At 37.4% G+C, this 21,845-nt stretch overlaps 1 protein-coding gene across 7 annotated transcripts in view; it reads left to right on the top strand.

Moving 5' to 3' along the window:
• Nucleotides 1-21,845, top strand: part of CHN1 (chimerin 1) — a 191,620-nt gene that overhangs the window by 159,273 nt on the left and 10,502 nt on the right. For all 7 annotated transcript variants that reach the window (XM_012439192.3, XM_012439188.3, XM_012439189.3 and 4 more), the window contains 3 exons: nt 8,975-9,059; nt 19,929-20,102; nt 20,818-20,895. In XM_012439192.3, coding sequence (XP_012294615.1) covers nt 8,975-9,059; nt 19,929-20,102; nt 20,818-20,895 — 337 coding nt within the window. The remainder of the gene's footprint in view (nt 1-8,974; nt 9,060-19,928; nt 20,103-20,817; nt 20,896-21,845) is intronic.

The raw sequence follows: 21,845 nt of genomic DNA, 5'->3' as shown, positions 1-21,845 counted from the left end.
AGAACAAAACTGAAACTGATATAAACTAACAGTGGAGACAAATGGAATCATAAGAAATAGGCAGTTAATTCAGAGTATGTAACAGAAAAAAAAGGAATAAAGGACAAATGGATGCATAGAAAACATGTTGATAGTTATATTAAATGAAAATAACCCAAACACAGCATTAAAAGGCAGAGATTGTAAGATTGGATAAAAAAGGAAGATCCAAGGATATGCGGTGTACAGGAAACCCACATTAAATATAAAGGGTACAGAGAAGTAAAAGAAAAAGATATACCATGTAGACAGTAATTCAAAGAAAATTGGAGTGACTGTACTTTTTTAAACATAATTTTTAGAACAAGGAATATTACTGGGAATGAAGAAGGCAAAATTTATCAAGAAGATATAACAGTTTAAAATTTATATGTACCTAATAACAGGTGCAAAATACATAAAGCAACAGCTGAGCTGAGGGTGAAAGAGACAGATTCACAGTTGTAATTAGAGATTTCAACCCTTCTCTCTCAGTGATAGAATATTCAGAAAATTAGTAATAATATAGAAGACTTGAACAACAGTATGAACCAATTTGACCTAATATTTACAGAGTACTCTACTCACCAACAGCAGGATACACCACCAAGATACACAATATTCTGGACCATAAAACAAATATAGTCATATATCATAGAACTGTTTCAGTTAACAACTGACCACAGTTATGACAGTGGTCCTAAAAGATTATAATACCATATTTTTACCCTGTCTTTTCTGTGTTTAGATACGTTTAGATACGCAAATACCATTGTGTTACAGTGGCATACAATATTCAGTACAATAACATGCTGTACAGGTTTACAGCCTAGGAGTAATAGGCTAGACCATTTAGCCTAGGTACATAGTAGGTTATACCATCTAGATTTTGTGTGAGTACACTCTATAATGTTCACCTAATGAAGTGTTTCTCAAAGAGTGTCCCTATCATTAAGTCGCATGACTGTATCAATACATATAGATGGGTTAAAATCATACAAAGCATATCCTTCAGCCATAAAGAATGAAATTTGAAATCAATAACAGATATCTGAAAAATTTCCCACTTGTAAATTAAATAACATACTGCTAAATAACTCATGGATTGAAGAAGAAATCACAAGATATATTAGAAAATATTTAGAACTAATTGAAAAGGAAAATACAACATATCAAAATTCAGAGAATGTGGCTAAAGTAGTATCAGGAAATTTGTATCATTAAGTGCAAATTTAGAAGTTGGGGGGAAGGTCTGAAGTCAAAGATCTAAGCTTCCACATTAAGAAACTAGAAAAGAACCAATTAGACCAAGTACATGAGGGAAGGCAGTATCAAGAGCAGCAGTCAGTGAAGTAGGAGAAAATAAGTATCTCTTTTACCGGAATTTTAAAACGGGTTCTAACTATATATTTTAAAAATTTCCTGTGCATTTTAGTCAAACCTTTTTCTTAGTATAATATAGGAATACTTGCATTCATATTGTAATATATGTTAACAGTACTTCTTCAGATGACACTCTTATAACCAAGTCAAAAAGAAATTGAAACCTGGTTGTTTGGAAATATTCTATTGCAGACTTAGCTTCAAAGAGCTGGGGATCACAAGATATTGTGAACTGGTCTGAGGGTTTTCTGTTAGTGTTCATTTTACCTATCTATAATGTGGGTATAGAGATTTTCTGTCACTCAGCTGTGGAATTTAAGTGGTTTTTATTGCACAACCATTTATTTGTTTGTTTATTTTCCTATTATACCTACATTACAACCTTAGGGGACTGGTATTTCAAAGTATTGATTCACTGTGTTGATTTTTTTTTTTTAACTACTGTTATTTGAACGGGAACTCATTCATGTAAGTAATGAAGCTAGCTTTCTAAATATAAGTGTTTTAGGTTATGGCATTTGACATTTTTGAACCTTGAGCATGATTCAGTTTGGAGGCAGAGCTATCAGAGGAAAAGAAATTAAAAAGAAAGTTGTTTCTGAAGCTTAAAAGAAGCTTAAACATTAAAATTATATATTTTATAATACTCCTATTTTGAAATGGGAAGTGTTTTTGAATTAATGGTTATATTTATTGTTTCATTATTATTATTATACAATCTGTACCTTGTAGCATCTAATAAAAATATTCAAAAGATTGCTTTGAGGATTTTGAGACTTCCACATGCAGATTCCTGGGTTTCAGATTGATGGTTCTGTGTAAGGGGCCACTATTTCAGCTTAGCACAGAACATTGATACCATAAATTGTGTTTGTGTTCTTGCATTAGCATGATTTGTTTAGGATTCTAAGCAAGTTCTGTGCAAGTTTTGCATTCATTTTGTAATTTTAGATATATTTTTCCCTTAAAAACATAGTGGTGATTGGGAATGTATAGATCATAAAGGAAACCATAAAGAAATTTAAGCTCTGTTAATAAGGCTATATTGAATTGTAGTGAATGTATTTTTATGAGAATTGATAATTTATTTTTTCTGCACTTGATTATTTAAAATACTGTTTTGTATGCCTATTAACATAAACCATTTTTGTAATATTCATGTGGGAGCAGAATTAAATTACTATATTGCCCCGGTGATTGTCCTGCTAATAGTTAGTATTGTTATAGTATGACCATATTTTACCAGCTTTTTCCTGTAGTAATTGCTCACATTTAAAGGGACATTATTTATTTGTGGTATGGTCGATGTATGTCTAGTAGGCTTTTATGGTACTTCTCTCCATTTTTAACAGTTTTCTTACTCTTGAAATTAGGTCACCAATTTTCTGTCATTTGTCATTCTGTTTGAAGTGATGCTTCTGACTGTGTTAACTACTTGTGTGGTTAAGTGTGTGGCTCACAAAGACCCTGCAAATTCTCCCCCGTGTGACCATCTCTGGAGCAGCTAGTTGTAGAGGCCATTAGCACCTGGGCCCCTTCTCCAGCTTCCTAGTGCCTCCCTCACTCCTGTCTGCTGGCCACTGGGCACTTACCAGCCTTGGCCAGTGCTTAAAGCTGTGTTTCAGCAAGTGCCTACTGCATTTCTTCTGCCTTTCCTGCCTTGGTCACCAATGACACATCCATTCAATCAGGACAAGAAGACTAGGAATGGCAAGCATAATGTCAATGCTTAACTGAACCCAAACCTCACTCTTTGTTACAGATTATTCCTCCAGAGTTATAGGGTGGTTAGTAGCTTTGACTAGATATAACTAAACAACAAGGGAAGAGATATTGCCTTGATACTAAAGATACTCCTGTAAGAAGTATTCCTCCTAATTTAAGTACTCCTGTATGTATTTCTTGCTAATGATCACAGCCAGTGTTATGCATTCTCTTTTCATTATGTAATAGTATAAATCAAAGTACTTTAAGCTGAAGTGGTAAAATTAGGGTTTGCTTTCTAAATTCCATATCATATAGACCAAAAAGTTTAAGACCATCTTGGTGAGACAAACACTGGTCACTTAAAAGAGTGCATTCTAGTTACCCTAAACATAAAAATGGGGGAAGAAAACACTTTTCCTGCCCAGCTGCCTGCCTACCTACATTCCTTTCATTTTGATTTTGTTCATCTGTTCTCTCCTTTCATCGCCCAATACTGTGCTGGAGAACTGACTCATCAGAGTCCCAAATGAGAAGCTGCAGCTGAAATGTCATTGCCACCTTCCCAAGCAAAATTTTATTTTCCGTAATGTTCATATCACCTCCAACGTGGCTTACATTTGCAGCAAGCTTTGCAGGCATGCTCCTTGGCTATTTTCATCCATGCTTATTTCTAAAGGTAATGTTTTGGCTTGAAAGGAATAATGAAGATTAATAGTGAATTTTTCTTTAATTTCCCATATCATGGGTTTCTTTTTCAGTTTCTGTTACTGCATTCAAATTGGAGTTATGAATGTTATAAACATGATGAGAAGCAGGGTATTTATTTCCTTGTGTAAGCCAGAGTTTTAGTCTAAATAATGGCAGGCCTAATGAGAATGACTTCAGTTTTTACCTAGGTCATTTCCCAGGAGACACATGACACTTGGCCTGTGCCATATGGGCCTCTGTAGCCCACCCTCTCCCACCTTGTCTGTCCTTTGCAGCCTGGTTCTGACCAATGCCTTCACTGATAAGACTGTACTGGGGATCCATTAATTAATCCAGTCTTTCATCTCTGTTTTAACAGAGAGGTTAATGTGGAAGGAGTTGTTCACAGGTTAAAAGCAACCTCAGATGTCATGGTAATAAAATTGTCTTTTTTCCAGTTGCACAAGAGGGCCTTAAAACTAGTTCGTTTTGCCCTTTGTTCATTAAAGTGTGATTCATGCCTTATACTCTGTAACTTTCATTTGTCAAGATGGACCAAAAGCTTTGGAGGTGGCCTGGAAAAAAATATCTGTGGCCCACTTACAAGGTTGCTTTTCTTGGGACCATTTTTGACTTTACAAATAATGTAATATGCTGAAGTTGATTGTTCTTTTGAATTATGTCTTATCAAGCACCATACCCAGAGGAATGGGTTGCAGATTTCTAAGGGGTGTGACAATTCTAGGCAAATGTTGTTCTCTGTTGTGACCTAGAGATTCAGGCCCAAGCCCCTGCACCCCTTGTGAACCCCTCCAGGCCTCCTTTCCTGCATATCCCACCTAGTTCTTCCTTAGACTCCTGCTACGCACAAGTAGTCTTCAAGATGCAACTTATGGCCTTTTAATTATATTTTGAATGTTCATTACATTTGGATTTCATCATTTTTAAAACAGGTAATTAAAATACAACAATATCGTAAAAATGTCTGCAGATGTCAGTGCCTATAGAATTATCTATAGGAAACAGCACCTATTTCCATCATGCTAGGTGGAGCAGTACAACTGAAAAGCTATTCTAAGTTGTATAATTTGTGCAATTGATTTTTTAAAGATGTCTTTTTCTGAGTTGGCAAAGTATGTGATGTAAACATGACTGATAATCTAAAATTGCATATAAAGTGAAAAATTTAGATAAAGCATAGCCACTCAAAAAGAAAATATTCATCACTTTAATGTTCTTGACACTGGCTGGTATAGTATGAATTTATAATGTATCAGCCAGAAAAGAAACTTGCTTTCAAGTCCAGAAGCCCTTCTCTGAATTCCTGGCTAATTTTAGCTCCAGTTCTTATTCCCCACTTTCCCAAAACTCCTCATTTGCTTCATAACTGAACTTCCTGATGCTCTGAGACTATGGACTTCCAGGCATGAATTCCCAAATCTTTCTGACCCCAGGCTCCACCACCAGTCCTGCACAGCCAGCCTCTCTCCTCTTACCCTCTTCCCTCCCAATTCAGGGAGGGGGAAATTGATTTTCCTTGTAGTCAAAGCTAATTGCTCTGCCTTGGATTCCATCTCCAATATTTGACTTCTCAGGAGACTTGCTCGATCAGTGACCTTCTCTTTCTTGTGAGTCAGGCTTCCCCTTCACTTCCACAGTCCTCCCCACCTCACTTCCAAACCAGTTTCTCTACTTTTGTACCTCTGTTAATGTCATTCTTCCCCAGTCATCAGACCTTAAACCCTAACAGACCAGTTTCTTTCCCTCTCCATTGCCTCTGGTTCAATTAGTTAGTAAGCCCTGTTGATTCTGCCTCCTAAATAACTCCAGTTTGTCCCTTTTTCTCAGTCACCACTGCCTGAGTTCAGATGCACATTGTTATCTAGGTGACTACCATAGCACCACCCTACCTAGTCTGTCTTCCTTTAACCTTGCCCCCTTGACTGTGTCACTCTTCTTAACAATCCTCAGTGGCCCCACATTGCTCACTGGGCAGAATATAAATGTGCAGGCATTGAAAAGGCCCTGTCTGCCTCTCTCATCTCCTGCCAGGCCAGTCGTTTCCACTCCACCCAGACTGAACTTCCTTGCAGTTCCCTAAACACATTGTTTCTCTTATGCCTTGTGTCTTTGATTTTTCTTGGAACAGCCTTTCCTCACCCCACTCCAAAACACACACACACACACACACACACACACACACTCTCTCTCTCTCTCTCTTTCTCTCTCTCTCTCTCTCTCTCTCTCTCTCTCTCTGCCCCACAGGCCTAATCAACTCACCTGGATAAGGACTTAGCTCATGGGTTGCATCTCTTCCCAGCTTCTCTCACACTTTGCATATATTTTAATTAGAGTATTTTCACACTGTGTTTAGTAGGAGAAACCCCTTTTTATTTTTGTATAGGTCATCACTTTGTAGATGTTTATGAATGAATAAAAATGATTAATGAATAAAATCAGTATTTGTTTTGATGACCTTTAGGGGAATAAAAAAGACTCAAAGGCTGCAGTAATCAACTTTTTACAAATACAATCCAGTGTCGTGGAGTCATAGAGGTTACAGAACAAAGGAAACTTAAGATATATGTATTTTAGATATAAAAATCCAAAAGGGAATCCAGTTAAACCCTGTTATACAAATAGAAGTTGTGTAAGCTGCTGGTTCTGCAAGGCCTATTTCTAGAACATTTTCATGGAGAACTACATAAGCTGCCTTCTAAATGATTAAAAAAAAAAATTCAGCCTCAAATGGCTTAGGATGCCTTCATTAAAAAGCTGTCCAAGAATGAACTATATAAATAACAATCTCCTAAAGATTGCTTTTTGAGATACATGTGTGATCCTTTAATTGGAGAACATAGGGTCTGCTCGGACAGTTAAAATCCTGTCTTCAGTGTATGTAATATAAAGAAATATCCCAGGCTTTTTGAAATGCCACATTCATTGCTGCTTTCAGGAAGGTGAGGAAGGAATTAGTTCTATTATAACAGCTCAGTAGCCAGTGCTGTTTGCCAGATGCCTATTTGTTTAATAACAAACAAAACACCATCTACTCTTTTTGCTCTCCCTGTGTAACTTTCAGACACTTTATCATGAGATAACTGGTAGGCACAAAGTAATTCCTGGGACTTCATACTTTCATTGCATCTTTATTTGCCTTACCAAGTAAGTGATACTGATTATCCTGAGATTTGGCAACCTATGAGTTTGTGTCCCAAAGTCTTTCTCTCAAAGTAGCTTCACAATTCTGTTGCTGTTTCATAATTATATAACTATCTTTCTGAATCAGCACTGTCTGTTTCACTCATTCCCATAAAAATAAAGCACGGTTGCATGCTTTATCCAGTTTTATTCACTCTGAAGAACACAGGGACATTACAGAGTATCTGAATGTTGATCTTGGGCTCCACTTCAGCAACTCCAGGAAATACTTTGAGTTTACAGGCTCTGAACATCGTTAACAATCCGGAGGCAACTGCGCCTGCATTCCTGACCCTCCTTCATAAAACACATAGAAGGGATTACGGCCTCCTTTTCAAAATCAACATAAAATTTTGTTCTCAGGCTCAGTTGGCAACGACAAAGAGTCACAAGCACATCCCCACTCTGAATGAACCCAGGGTTATCCACTGCAGCATTATATGGATATTTGGGCCAGTATAGTGTTTTGAATTCTCATATACTATGTTTAGTTGATTCTTATATGCACATTTTGTTTTCTATTTTAATGTCTCTGAATTTGGGATTTATCTTATAGTCAATGGCTTGTCATAATTTAATTGGCATGGTTTTTCTAAATGGAACACATAATAGTATGTCTTACATTCATGGCATTTTCATTTGAAGAAATAAGTTTCATATGTGTATCTTAAAAATCATTTACTTGGTTTCTAAGATTTAGTCAATACATTAATATAGCATTTGTAAAAATGACAATCTTAGCTGTGAATTTTATTATGTGTAGTAGTGTTTTGGCAGATATTTATGTTGAAATCAAATTGTAATTTACTGATAATATTAAAGATTTTATTCTTTTATTTTATTTTATTTTTATTTTTATTTTTTTTTTTTTTGAGACGGAGTCTCGCTCTTGTTACCCAGGCTGGAGTGCAATGGCGCGATCTCGGCTCACCGCAACCTCCGCCTCCTGGGTTCAGGCAATTCTCCTGCCTCAGCCTCCTGAGTAGCTGGGATTACAGGCACGCGCCACCGTGCCCAGCTAATTTTTTTGTATTAATAGAGACGGGGTTTCACCGTGTTGACCAGGATGGTCTCGATCTCTCGACCTCGTGATCCACCCGCCTCGGCCTCCCAAAGTGCTGGGATTACAGGCTTGAGCCACCGCGCCCGGCCTATTCTTTTATTTTTTAATGTTTGGAGTTTGGATTCATTGCCTCTGCAAAATATTCTACCAATATTTTTCTATTTGAGTTAACCTAGAATGCCTTTTCTTTCCTATATGTAAAAGGGATAAGTATCTTAACATATGAATTATCTGAAAAAATCCTGATATATATGGCTGCTCATGCCTTTTCATGTCATAGTACTGTAGCAATAGCATAGTACATAGGAAGGCCAGTATTTGTATAGATTAGAGTTCTTGCGCCTGAGGGGACGTTGGAAAACTCCACGTAAATAGTTTTCAAAAGTAAGTTACAGAATATTAATCTGATTTATCATTCCTAAAATGAAGAAGAAATCAAGCTCTGAAAAAAACATTAACTGCTTGTCAGTTTCACTCAACCAAGGTTCTTCTAAATGCAGCCATGTTGCCCCTTCATTACTAACTGTGGGCTGGGCCTGTAATCCCAGCACTTTGGGAGGCAGAGGCAGGCCGATTGCTTGAGCTCAGGAGTTCAAGACTAGCCTGACACATGGTGAAACCCTGTCTTTACAAAAAATACAAAAGTTATCTGGGTTTGGTGGTGTGTGCCTGTAGTCCCAGCTACTCGGGAGGCTGAGGTGGGAAGATCACTTGAAGGTAGTTGAAGCCGCAGTGAGCTACGATAGCACCACTGCACTCTGTCCTGGGTGACAGCGAGAGACTGTCTCTCTCTCAATAGATAGATAGATAGACAGACAGATAAAATCTGTGGCTTGTATGTTAGTACTTTGATATGAAACAGTCTTCTCATCCATGTGTTTCCCCTCTCCTGACTTTGCCCCTCTTTTTTTTCAGGTACATACATTCAGAGGGCCACACTGGTGTGAATACTGTGCCAACTTTATGTGGGGTCTCATTGCTCAGGGAGTGAAATGTGCAGGTAAGAGCTCTTCTCTTGTCTCTTGAGTCAGTTGTGAAGTTATAAGAGGTAAGGTAGAAGGAGACTTGCTGTTGTACATATCCAGTAGGCTGGATCCTGGTTTGGTCTTACTCACCTGCAGTGGGCCAGGTTCTCAGGCAGCCTGCTTTGGAGATGTGATACTTTATCTGCTCTTAACCTTCTTGCACTTGATGGACAGCACACTAGGGATCTGGCATTAGTCCACTGAAAGGAGAGAAGTCAGCTTGTTCAAAAAGTCTGATAAAAGTAGATAAAAGTAAGGCAGTTATATTTAATACTTGCCTTTGATGTTGCAGTAACTAAATTTATAAAAATGATTTTTTTTTAAAGCAATGTACAGGGACCTATGATTGTTGCCTTGGAAACTGAATTTTAAAGATAACTTGTTAAGCTGGATTGTCCTTACTAAATTTTTCTGAAATCAAATTGAAGCTTTAAAAATCTGTGAATTCATCTTCAAAGATGGTTACCAAATTCTGAAAAACCACTTAGTCACTAACATTTTGTGTGACATTTTGAAATCAAATACATCAAATATTTTTTGTAAAATATGACCATGAATATTTAGATATAAATTTAGAAACCGTAAGATTTACACATACAGAAATAACCAACACAAAGATGTATTGAGATACTTTGTGAAATAAAGTACTTATTTATATCATGTGAAATCCATTTGTATAGAACAACTATACTGAACACTGGCCATTTATCCAAATTACTCTAAATTCTGACATAGGCTTAAAAATAATCATGTAAATTTTAAATGTCTAGTAATTGGTCATAAAAGTTTCCTTCTACTATTTAATTCGTAAAACTAAAAAATATATTCTTACATGTCTTTTAGCATGAAGCTTTACACTAAAAAATAAGAGTAAAGTATTTCAAAACGGTAACTATGGTAACTGTCAGATTTATCACTATAAACATCATTTCTTTTGTGGCATGATTTTTAAATGGAATATTTTTGTTGTCCATTATGTGCAGAAATTTCTGGGGTCTGAGTCTTTTCATTTCTAAATTGCATTTCCTTTGAATAGCAAGGTATACTGTGTGTTGCACGGAAATGTTTCGAGTCACTCTTCTTTCAGTTATTATTCCCTTAGCATCACTAAAGCATAAGGTTCCAGGCATGTATCACTAGTCAAGGACCTTCCTGCCACAGGGAGTGGGATAAGAATCTCACAGGTGTGGACTTGGAGCTGTGCAGAGGTATTTGTCAGGGAGCGCCTCAGCTCCGAGTTGAAGCTCTGAGTGAATGAGGAAAGCCTTGCTGTGGCTGGTGGTTATCCAGAGTTAGGATGGGGAACCATCCTGAAGAAGGCCATGGTTGTGCCTTTGCACTGGAGGGAAACAGTAGCATGAAAAGTGTTGATAAAATGGAGGTATTGAGGCAGTCTGCATTGCAATTTCACAAGGCAAATGGAATACTGTTTCCAAAGCACAAACTGCCTGCTTGAGAACAATGGTCTTAATGAGCCTGGTTTGCCTTTATGAGACAATCTTGACCAGCTGATACTCTGTAACAGTTTCTTAAATGTTTTATGACTGTCACAAACTTAAAAGCTTTTCTTTCATGAGTAAGGGTGTATGTCATTTACATTTTGAAAAAGTGAAGGCCATCTACATAAGAATTCTTAGCTATTAACAGAGAATGGGTACAGCACCTATGAATAATCTTTGGCAATATACTATAACCCAAATCAATTTGGAAAGAAATGTTTTGGAATATTTATCATGATGATAATGTGGGGAAAAAGAGGAAGAATTCATCCCCATCTCCACAGCCACCCACATTAATAGCTTCTACCTCTTATTGTGAGTAAAGGTCAGGAATTGAAAGAAAAGCCTTAAGGAGATTTTTCATTTTATGTTATATCTTGTCCTCAAAAACATGTTCAGTGTGATTTGAACCATATTAATGTGTAACGCAAGCACAAATCAACCCATTTTGAAAACACAGAAGGTTGGGATTTGTTCTGTTTTCTATGACAGCTGATTATATTTGGATTGACAGTGGGGTTCTTAGGTCTAAAGTCGCTTTGAGGCTCATCTGGCCTTTGAATATCTACTTTAAATCCAAATGCAAAGAATTGAGAATTTAAAGAGAGAGTGCATACTAGCTGTGTAAGCTGAAGAATAGCTCCCCTGAGATATCCACTTCTAATTCCAAGAACATGTGACTATGGTAAGCCGAAAAATAGCTCCCCAGAGATGTTTACTTTTTTCTTTTTTTTGAGACACAGTCTTGGTCTGTTGTCAGGCTGGAGTGCAGTGGCACAATCTCAGCTCAACTGCAACCTCTGCCTCCCAGATTCAAGCAATTCCCCTGCCTCAGCTTCCCAAGTAGCTGGGATTACAGGCGCGTGCCACCATGATTGGCTAATTTTTTGTATTTTAGTAGTGGCAGGGTTTTACCATGTTGGCCATGCTGGTCTCCATCTCCTGACCTCGTGATCCACCTGCCTCGGCCTCCCAAAGTGTTGGGATTACAGGCGTGAGCCACCACCCCCAACCAAGATGTCCACTTCTAATTCCTAGAACAACATTCCTTATTCCTTTCATGGCACAAGGAATGCTGCAGATGTAATTTAAAGTAAGGATATTGAGTTGGGGCTGCTATCACAAAATACCACAGACTGGGCAGTTTATAAATAACGGAAATTTATTTCTCACAGTTCTGGAGGCTGGGAAGTCAAGTCCAAGATCAAGCTACCAGCAGGTTCAGTGTCTGGTGAGGGTCCACGCTCTGCTTCCAAGATGGCACCTAGAAAGCTGTGTACCCCAGAGGGGAGGTACCTGGAATGCAATGTCCTTATGAGGTGGCAGAAGGCAGAAGAGTATAAAAGGGGACAACTCCCTCTGTCAGGCCCCTTTATAAGAGCACCTAATCCCATCATTCACAGGGGAGGAGCCCTCATAACCTAATCACCTCTTAAAGGCCCCATCTCTTAATACTGTCACATTGGCAACACCTGAATTTTTGAGGGGATACTTTTAAACCACAGCAGGGAGAGTACCTGTATAGTGTATAAAAAGATTGTCAAGGGAGGCCCAGTATAATCACACTTACAAGGGTTTTTATAAAAGGGAGACGAGAGGTTGGGAGTCAGCGAAAGATGATACAAGGACAGAAGGAGAGGTCAAAGGAAGAGAAGATGCTATGCTGCCAGCTTTGAAGACAGAGGAAGGAGCCACAAGCCAAGGAATGCAGGTGGTCTCTGGAAACTGGAAAAGGCAAGGAAAGAAATGGTTTCTCCCCTAAGCCTCCGGAAGAAATGCAGACGTGCTGACACCTTGATTTTAACCCAGTGAAAGTGATTTTGAACTTCTGACCTCCAGAATTGTAAGATAATATATGCTTGTTGTTTCAAGCCAGGGGTTTGTGGTATTAATAATTTGTTATAGCAGCAGTCGTAAACTAATACACTAAGCGCCAAATACTAAAGGCATTCTTTCCAAAGAAAAATGGCAGGTTTACTGTCTATCAGAAAAGAAACATATTTATCTGCCTTTGATTCCTGAGACAGCTTGCTTTGTTCTGGCTTCTTTTTTCAAAATCCACCAAGGCAAAAGAGAGCTTATCAGGAATGTTTAAAGGAGTGTTTGCCAAAAGCAGCAATTTTGTATCCCTCACCACAGCCCTTTTTTTAAACGTCATGTAAAGGTATTGGGTGATGTTCCAACCACCCGGCTGGCAAAGTTGCTGTAGGAGTCAGACTAAATCCAGCTAAAACCAAGCAAGCTGGCCCTTCAGGACTGAAAGCACTGGTTTGCTGCTAAGCACACTGCAGCGATGAGGACAACTGAGGGAGCAGCAGGGACCATCATGAAAATGCTAATCATTTCATTACATGGGCTATTCAAGACCAAGCAGTACAAGGTGACATCCCAGGTATTACATGGTCTCACCCACCAAAGTCACCCTCTAGCCTCCTTTGAAGTGAATAAAGTGATGTTTCGAGGGCAGAGCTAACTGCAGATTGGGAATGGTGCTCCTCTGTCTAGAATATTTATAACCCAAATAGGTATCCTTTAAAAATCAAGTTCAAAGGATGGTCGTTGTTCATTTAGAATAGTTTCTTTGAATAGTTTTTTCTTTATGAAGGGCAAGCTTATAGGTTAAAGTAATCTGTTATTATGTAATCATTGAGACTGAAACATTCATCTTTAAAAAAATGACCATTATTCCAGCAGCATTCCTGAATTGTTTTCATTTTAGCCTTACCAGAGTATTCTAAGAAATTAAGAAGGATAATTATTTCAAATCAGATATATTAGTTTATTGTTGGTTATTGGTGAAAGTGATTTCATATTTTCAGTGTATCATTATCATTGCTGCTTCCAAAGGGAAATGACAGCAGTTTTCCTAATAATAAAGTATAAGTATTTATTACGTCAGCTTTACAAGCTCTTTTAGGTTGAAGAAAATAAGTGGAAGTAACGTTTTTATTTTAACTACCATTTTGATTGATTGTACCTAAAAAGTTATGTTTGTCCTTGTAAGCCAGTGAGAAATTGGTAAGACTCGCTGAAAAGTTTCATGGAGCCCCTTTGGTTGAAAACAGTATTTTTGTCAATTTTCCAAAGAACAAGGCCTTCCTCTTAATTTTGCTTATGAAAGTAATGATCTCTGATGCATATTAGAATACAAGTTATTCCACTTTCCTGGAGGGGGGGAATGACTAAGAGATATGTTTCAAAACAGATTTTTATTTGCCATTATTTAAAATATGAACATTCAGAGAAAATAATGATATTTCCAAATCTTACCATAGTTATGTTATCTTTTAATCAAATGTAAGTATCTGCTATTCCTTTCAAAACATTGATTTCTGTGCTTTCTAGATATAAAACATGTGTTTTAGCAAAATCAAGCCCCAGAAAATCTGAGAGTAACCTAAAGTTTGGTAGTCTAAGTAATAGAAATATTTTTAAAGAAAGTATATAATAAAATGTGACTTGACTTTTTTATTCCTCCTTTCATATGTTTATTCTATGCTTATTAACTTGAGAAATTGGAAGGGGCAAATGTGGTTTAATAGTAACATAAAAATAACCTACCAAACCAAGAGATTCAACAAATGAAATCTTTTATAGACCTTTTATTATTATTATTATTATTATTTGTAGTATAGAACTTCTCTGAGAGAAATGGAACTATATAGGAGTTATATGACTTTAATAAATAAGTATAAAAACCAAATAAAGCCTTAATGGCATACTGAAATATTGATATACAGTTAGTCCCTGAAGCAGCAGTTTTCAGAGCAAGCTCAGGGCTAATGAATTGCACCGTGAATGTAAGTGTATAAAAGATGCTTTATTTTAATGACTTTGCCCTGTCTTTGTCAAAGACTTCATATCCAGTACTGCCAAAAATTTAGCCTTTGAGATATATTGTTAAAATTGAGCATAATATATTAATATTTTTCCCATAGTTTTATCTTATTTAAATAAAAGAGAGAATATCAGTTTAGAAAACATTTCCCTCTTCCTTAAATACCTAAATCTGAGCTCATTTATCACTTTATCCATTTTTCACAAATAACCTTAGGAACCTGCTGATGTTTAAAATAGGAGATGAAGGCAAGGCGCAGTAACTCATGCCTGTAATCCCAGCACTTTGGAAGGCCAAGGCAGGCAGACAATCTGAGGTCAGGAGTTCAATACCAGCCTGGCCAACATGGTGAAACCCCATCTCTACTAAAAGTACAAAAAATTAGCTGGGTGTAGTGGCACATACATGTAGTCCCAGCTAGTAAGGAGGCTGAGGCATGAGAATCACTTGAATCTGGGAGGCAGAGGTTGCAGGCAGCCAAGATCGCACCATTGACTCCAGCCTGGGTGATAGAGCAGGATCTTGTCTCAAAAAAAAAAAAAAAGATGATGGATGACTCCAAACATTCAAAGGAAGAAAGTCAATACCAAACCATTAATGCCATTCAGATGTTTTAATATTATGTACATGCGTCACAATTTCACTTTTTTGCTTTCTACTGGATTTTTATACATGGGAAAAGAATATGACAAAACAAGTTTATCACTGCTTTTTAAAAATGTTACCAGATCAATCATATATATATATATAGACATCTATAAGGTGACTCATTTAGGTGAAATATAGCAATGTTTTTTAAAAAAAACTCAAGTCTATACAATGAATAATGGGTATATAGACTCGTCTATACAAATGAACACTATACATTTTTGAATAAGAGGTTGAAAATAGCAAATTCATCTTCAATGATGAAAAATATAACTATGAGTACATGATGTACTGTATGGTAACGTGGGGAAAAGTGGTATGTGTGACTCAGTGGCAAGAACACAGGCTGGGAATCAGCAATCCAAGATTTCAAAGTCAGTTCTACCACTTTCTGGCTGAGTAACTTGAACAAGTCATTTAGCCTCTGTCAACCTCATTGTCTTCAGCTTGAAATGAAGATACTGGGATAGCTTTTTACCAAGAGCCCTTCTGACTCAATCTGTGACCTGTGTGTATTACACTTAAAGTATGAGGTACATCAACACTATTATTAGATTATGAAGCTTGTTGAATTTCATACTTTTAAAACATTGTTATGAGTTCTTCCAGTTCTGGACAAGATGGATAAATATGCTTGCTTTTATTTCTCACAATAATTATAACAAAAGACCCTGGACAAAACATATTTATCAACTATCAGAAGACTCTGAAAGTTGGAAGGCAGACTAAGCACCTCAGGATTCCAGAAACAACCTAGCAGCAAGTTCCCTGGTGACTGATTTTGCCTGTTTGTTTTACCTCCAGTGTATCCCAACCTGGGCACCAGAGAACCCCATGAACCATAAATGCCAACAGTCAGAGATTAAAAATAAACCCCAAAAAAGCCCGCTCTTTCTAGCCAAAGCACTGGGAAAAGAGCAGCCCAGCAGCACAGGAACTTTTCAGCCATACCTTCCATTCCCTAGGTAAACAGAGACCCTTCTGCTGCACCTTCTCAGTGGATGCTACATCAGCAGAGTCTGTAGGTGCAACGTTGTTTCCCACCGCCACCTTGCAATAGCAGTGGTGCACTCTCCTATAAACCTGTGGGTGGAACCCTAGCTTCCATTCCTGCCTTGCAGAAACTAGTATCCCTCCTTTGCTGAGCTTTTGCACAGTATCCTGACTTTCTTCCCCACTGTATAGTAGAAGCAGTACTCTCTCAGCCCAAGTCTATGGGCAGAGCTCTATCTTCATCCCTAATCTGCAGTAATGAGGCAGCTGAGACTGGTCAGAACTCTCTCATCTATGCCCACCCTGCAGTTACATGTAAAATAGTACTACTCCCCAACCAAGTTTGTGGGCACAGCTTTGACTTCCACCCTACCTGCAGTACCTCTCTCTCCCACCCAGTGCCACAGAGAATGTAGAGCAGTCTTGCCATGTGGGTAATATACAAGTAGGGCAGGCACAATAGCACTGCAGTAGCATTAAAAAAAACTTTGTAAACTAGGTTGAGATTTGGACCACGTCCTACAAAAGTGCATTCTAAATCCAAACAGATTGGCTATAGGCTACAATTTTAAAGATTTAACAGGAATCATAGTCAAATACTCAAAATATCAAAAATACAGTTCAGGATTACTCATCAAAAGTAACTCTGGAAATAACCAGGACAATCTTAAATAAAAAAGGACAATTGACTGACAGACACCACCGACAACATCAAGATGACACAGATGTTGGAATTATCAGACAAGAAAAGCAGCTATCATAAAAATTCCTCAACAAGCGCTTATGAACACTCTTGAAACAAATGAAAAAAATAAGAAATATCAGGAAAAGAAATAGATATTAGGCAGAACCAAATAGAAGTTTTAGAACTGAAAAACAACTGAAAGGAACTCACTGGATTATGGGCTCAATAGCAGAACAGACATGACAGAATGAGACGAACTTGAAGTGCAAATCAGTAGAAATTATCCAAGTCAAACAACAGAGAGTAAATTTATTTACTTCTTTTTAGAGCCAGGGTCTCACTTACAGGCTGGGGTCAGTGGCGTGATCATAGCTCACTGCAGCCTTGACCACCTGGGCTCAAGCAGTCCTCCCACCTCAGGCCTCCTAAGTAGCTGGGACTACAGGCATACACCACCAAAACCAGCAATTTTTTAAAATTTTTGTAGAGACAGGGTCCCACTGTGTTGCCTAGGCTTGTCTCAAACTCCTGGCCTTAAGCAGTCCTCCCACTTCAGCCTTTCAAAGTGCTGGGATTATAGGTGTGAGCCACCATGCTTGGCTTAGAAAATAGATTTTAAAAAGTGAGCTGAGCCTCAGAGACCAGTGGACAATAACAAAAGTTTAGCATTTGTGTTGCTGGAATCCCAAAAGAAGATAAAGAATGAGAAGCAAAAAAAAAAATTTTGAAAAAAATAATAGCTGAAAACTCCCCAAATATTGTGAAAGCAGTCAAGAGAGAAATGAACAGTGTAGATACGGAAGCATCTATATCCCCAGTTATTCAATTCCTTTTCAGGACCTGGCCTTCACATCTGACAATTTTTAGCCTTGACTTCAACTTAGTTTTTGACATTAAGCTGACTGACAACCTTGAGGTAGTACATAGAAAAGACCTCTCAAAATGTTATTTCATTTCCTAAATAATAACAACATAGTCATGGTAAACACAGTTTACTACATGCATGCATTTTACATATATTAACATTGAATCCTCACATGAATGCTAATAGATAAACACTATTATTGTTCCCATTTTGCATAACTGAGGTACAAGAAGTTTGAGCATCTCACTCAAAATTACACAGCTAATAAATTCTAGACTGAACTCTAGTTATAAAAGTTACCCAGAACATTAAAATATTCAGGAGACAAGAGATTTTTTAAGTGGACAGTTTGCCATTGGTTTGCCTTATGATTGAATCAGAACTCTTATGTATGCTCTAATACAGAGATAAAGAAGAATTGGATTTGGGTTCTGAAGTCATTTGGACATTAACAATACGGAATAGTGTTGGGTCGTTTGTTCAGATAGTGTAGATTGAGCTCTTTGTTGTGGAAGCCATTCTGTATTCACAAGCTGACGTTCCTTAGGGGTGAAACATTTGGCACTGTTAGCACTGTTGATGCCATCTTCCACATGTACGCAGAGACCCAGCTTCCCTAAACACCTAGCCTGGCTTTGCATATGGAGGTGCTCAGTACATACGAATTCTTTCCCTAGAGTTGCCACAGGCCTTAAGTTCTTATTTCAAGTTGGCAGTGTCTACACATTTAATGAAACAACAATGTTATTTGTAAGTTTTGGCTAATTTTCCTTGTCTCTGTTAATTGTTACCACTATATATAACTAGATCACAGCTAATAACTTTTACTAAAAGTTATGATAATGATCACCAGCATTTGTCTAGCATTTTACAACATACAAACCACCTGAATGCATTGGCTTATTAATTCTCATAACAATTTTGTGAGGTGAATGTTAGGATCCCCTTTCTGCCAGAAACAGCAAGCAAAACTAAATGGCATTGTATGATTTTCAAACTGGCTTCATTAAGACTTAGCTATAAATCGTATATGCGCCACTTGGACTGGATTTACAAGAAGTCAACATCAAGTTTTTATGAATTTAAAAACAAATGGGTTATTTTTTTTTAAAACACAAAGATGACATTTATTTTAGTTGAATTATTTAGCTATGGTTTCTCACTTTGCGATCTAATTTAACAAAATACTTGTATTCCTCTCTATCCCATCTAAAATTTCTTTGTGCTTTTCTTGTTGAAAAGTAAAGTGTCTCACAATATTAACTAGAAACGGTTTGGTTTCTGGCATCTTTGAAGTTATAACTAAGCAAAATTACAAAGCAAGGGAATAACTTCAATAGAGGAAGTATGTTTCTAGGTATTAAAATTGTGGACCGACTCTAGGGGCTTCCAGATAGCTGAACATGTGGTGCTTCCTAGAGGGCAATGCACCCAGGGAGGGCATGGAACCCCCACACTGCCTTCCCCATACCTCATCCTATACATCTCTTCATCTATATCCTTTGTAATTAAACAGTAAACATTTTAAAATGTGGATTCTAGACTCATCTGTAGGTTTGAGTTCTGCTCCTCTGTGTACTAAATGAATGGTCTTGGATAAATTACTTAACACTTGTACTTGGTTTTCTCAGATGTAATATGAGGGAAAAAGTGCGTATTTCATAGAACTTTGTGAATTTAAATGAAATGATAAACGTAAAGCACTTAGAATAGTGTCTGGCAGTAGTAAGCCTTCAGTAAATGTTAGCCGGTAATAGTATAGCAATAAATAATAGTTATAGCTATTTCTAGCTACTAGAGGAATTATATATTAGTTATCATATATATAGAAAGGATTACGGGTAGATACAAACATGAGCAGCACCATTTTAGGAGGGCCCTGGATACTCCTACTTTTGGAAGTCCAATTCCGCTTTATAGCAAATATACTTAAAATATAGTTATACCCCACATTAAATATAATTTTTATGTAACTTTAAAGAAATGGGTTAATTTTTTATTGGCTATTTGACATATTTTGTGGACACTGAATTAAACACTTACTAATTTTGACTTTTTGTTGTATTCTCCTGAGATCATACAGCAATTAAGTGATGAACCATGAGCTAGAATTCTGGTCTCCTGGCTTATAACCAGAATTTTCCAGGAGAAAAGATGAGAATATTGTTTTCTCACCCAGAAAGAACTGCTGGAGTCTATCTAGTCCACTTTAAAACCCAATTCAAGCTGGAGGGCCTTTTGCTAAAATTAACACCCCAGAATGCTCAAAATTCTGAAAATAATATTGAATGTTTCCTTTCTTTATTCTTTTCTTAGATTGTGGTTTGAATGTTCATAAGCAGTGTTCCAAGATGGTCCCAAATGACTGTAAGCCAGACTTGAAGCATGTCAAAAAGGTGTACAGCTGTGACCTTACAACGCTAGTGAAAGCACACACCACTAAGCGGCCGATGGTGGTAGACATGTGCATCAGGGAGATTGAGTCTAGAGGTGAGACATTTCCAATGTGAGCTGCACTGGCCTCCATTCCCTACCAGTACCAGTCCTAATGCCTTTGGGATACCTCATTGCACAATGCAGTTGTCTTCTGTAATTTGTGGGGGAATGGTTTCCTATGTCAGATGATCTCAAAGACTGAAATGAATTAATTTAACAAGTAATTAAATAGCTTGATTTCAAGGTACATTTAACCAAGTATAACAAATATGCTTAAAAATATATTTATAGATGATGCTTCCCATCTGTACTTGACTGATAAAGACAAATTCATTTTTCAGTTTTTACATTTTTCTTTGGTTTAAGAAGCAAAAGTGTAAATGCTCTACTAAAACTATCTAAAGCCAAAAACAGAGCTGCATCCTAATTATTCTTTCCCACTTGGGAAAAACAGGCCTATATTTTATCTTTGTCTTCTGTTATGTAAAAGAATTTATGATGTAACTGGGGTGATAAATTATTTCCCTTAGGACTTAACATATTTGATTTAATTAGACCAAATGATGAGCCAGATGATATTCAGGTGACAATAGGTAAGAGTTAAAGAACTATGCGTGAAATGGTTTTATTTTAGGAGAAAAGTGTGAAAAGATTTCTAAACATGTATATTTTATTCCTTCTGACACATTACCTCCCAACTTAAAGTATGAGAAGTTAAAATCTGAAGAAAAGGCATAATTCAAAGAAACTAACTAGTTTTATTTTTCAGGTCTTAATTCTGAAGGACTATACCGAGTGTCAGGATTTAGTGACCTAATTGAAGATGTCAAGATGGCTTTCGACAGAGGTACGTTTTTCAGAATGTTCCATAACTTAGGACAATAATACTCTTTGCTTAAAAAGCACAATTACTTATGAGGTAGGTTTTGCATCATTTTTCTAAATCACTGATGATTATTATACCAAATTAAAAAACTTAGCTTATAATTTATTCTTTTTTATGAGTTGTAAGTATTAAACAGTCAAATTTCAGAATGCAAAAGAAATATAAAGTTTCACTTTGTGACCGATATTTGAGGATGCAAGGCTGGTCCATGTTTACCAAAATATATACAGAGCAATTACATTTACCAAAAATGATAGAGAAAAGAGTGGGATCTATACCATTACAGATCTCAGGCTTCTTGGGCTTGAGTTAACCCCCCTCACCCTGCCTGTCATCCATGCCACCCTGGCATCCTCATCACCAGCTTTAGTGAGCTGAGACCCAAGCCCAGACTCGTGTTGGGGCCAGAAAGCTGAAGAGAAGCTTTAGGGGTCTTCTGCGGGGGACCCACCCACCACTGTAGGAAAAGGGGCCCAGTCAAAGAAAAGCTCAGTGGAGCTTAATTTTCTTAGCTAACATTTAGATTAAGATTTGCTTCCATGGTTCTCCAATTTGCTTTAGGGACTGGAACAAAGTGGTTCCAGAGAAGACCTGTAGCCTTGAATACAGGAAGTAAAGGAGTTAAGGGCTAGTGATCTTTTAAAGAACCACTTTCCTTTACAAGTACGTATTCTAGTTCTATCACACAAACCTCTCCCATTCACAGACCTCTTAGAGGCAACAGAGGCAGAAAGCAAAAATAATTAAATATTTATTACCAACCTGAGGGACTCTAGGCCAGCCCAAGTATGTGATAAGAGCAAAGAAAGGGAGGTGAAGTAACGGTGTATTCACTCCAAAAAGCATCAGGAAGAGCAGTCCTGACTCCATGCCAGGTTGAATGGGAAGAAGCATCTTTTTACTCTGGAAGC

The sequence above is a fragment of the Aotus nancymaae genome, unplaced genomic scaffold, assembly GCF_030222135.1.
Source record: "Aotus nancymaae isolate 86718 unplaced genomic scaffold, 86718_ANA_hifiasm-v0.15.2.pri h1tg000008l, whole genome shotgun sequence".
NCBI classification, from domain to species: Eukaryota; Metazoa; Chordata; class Mammalia; order Primates; family Aotidae; genus Aotus; species Aotus nancymaae.
This window is presented reverse-complemented; position numbering and strand designations above follow the sequence as displayed.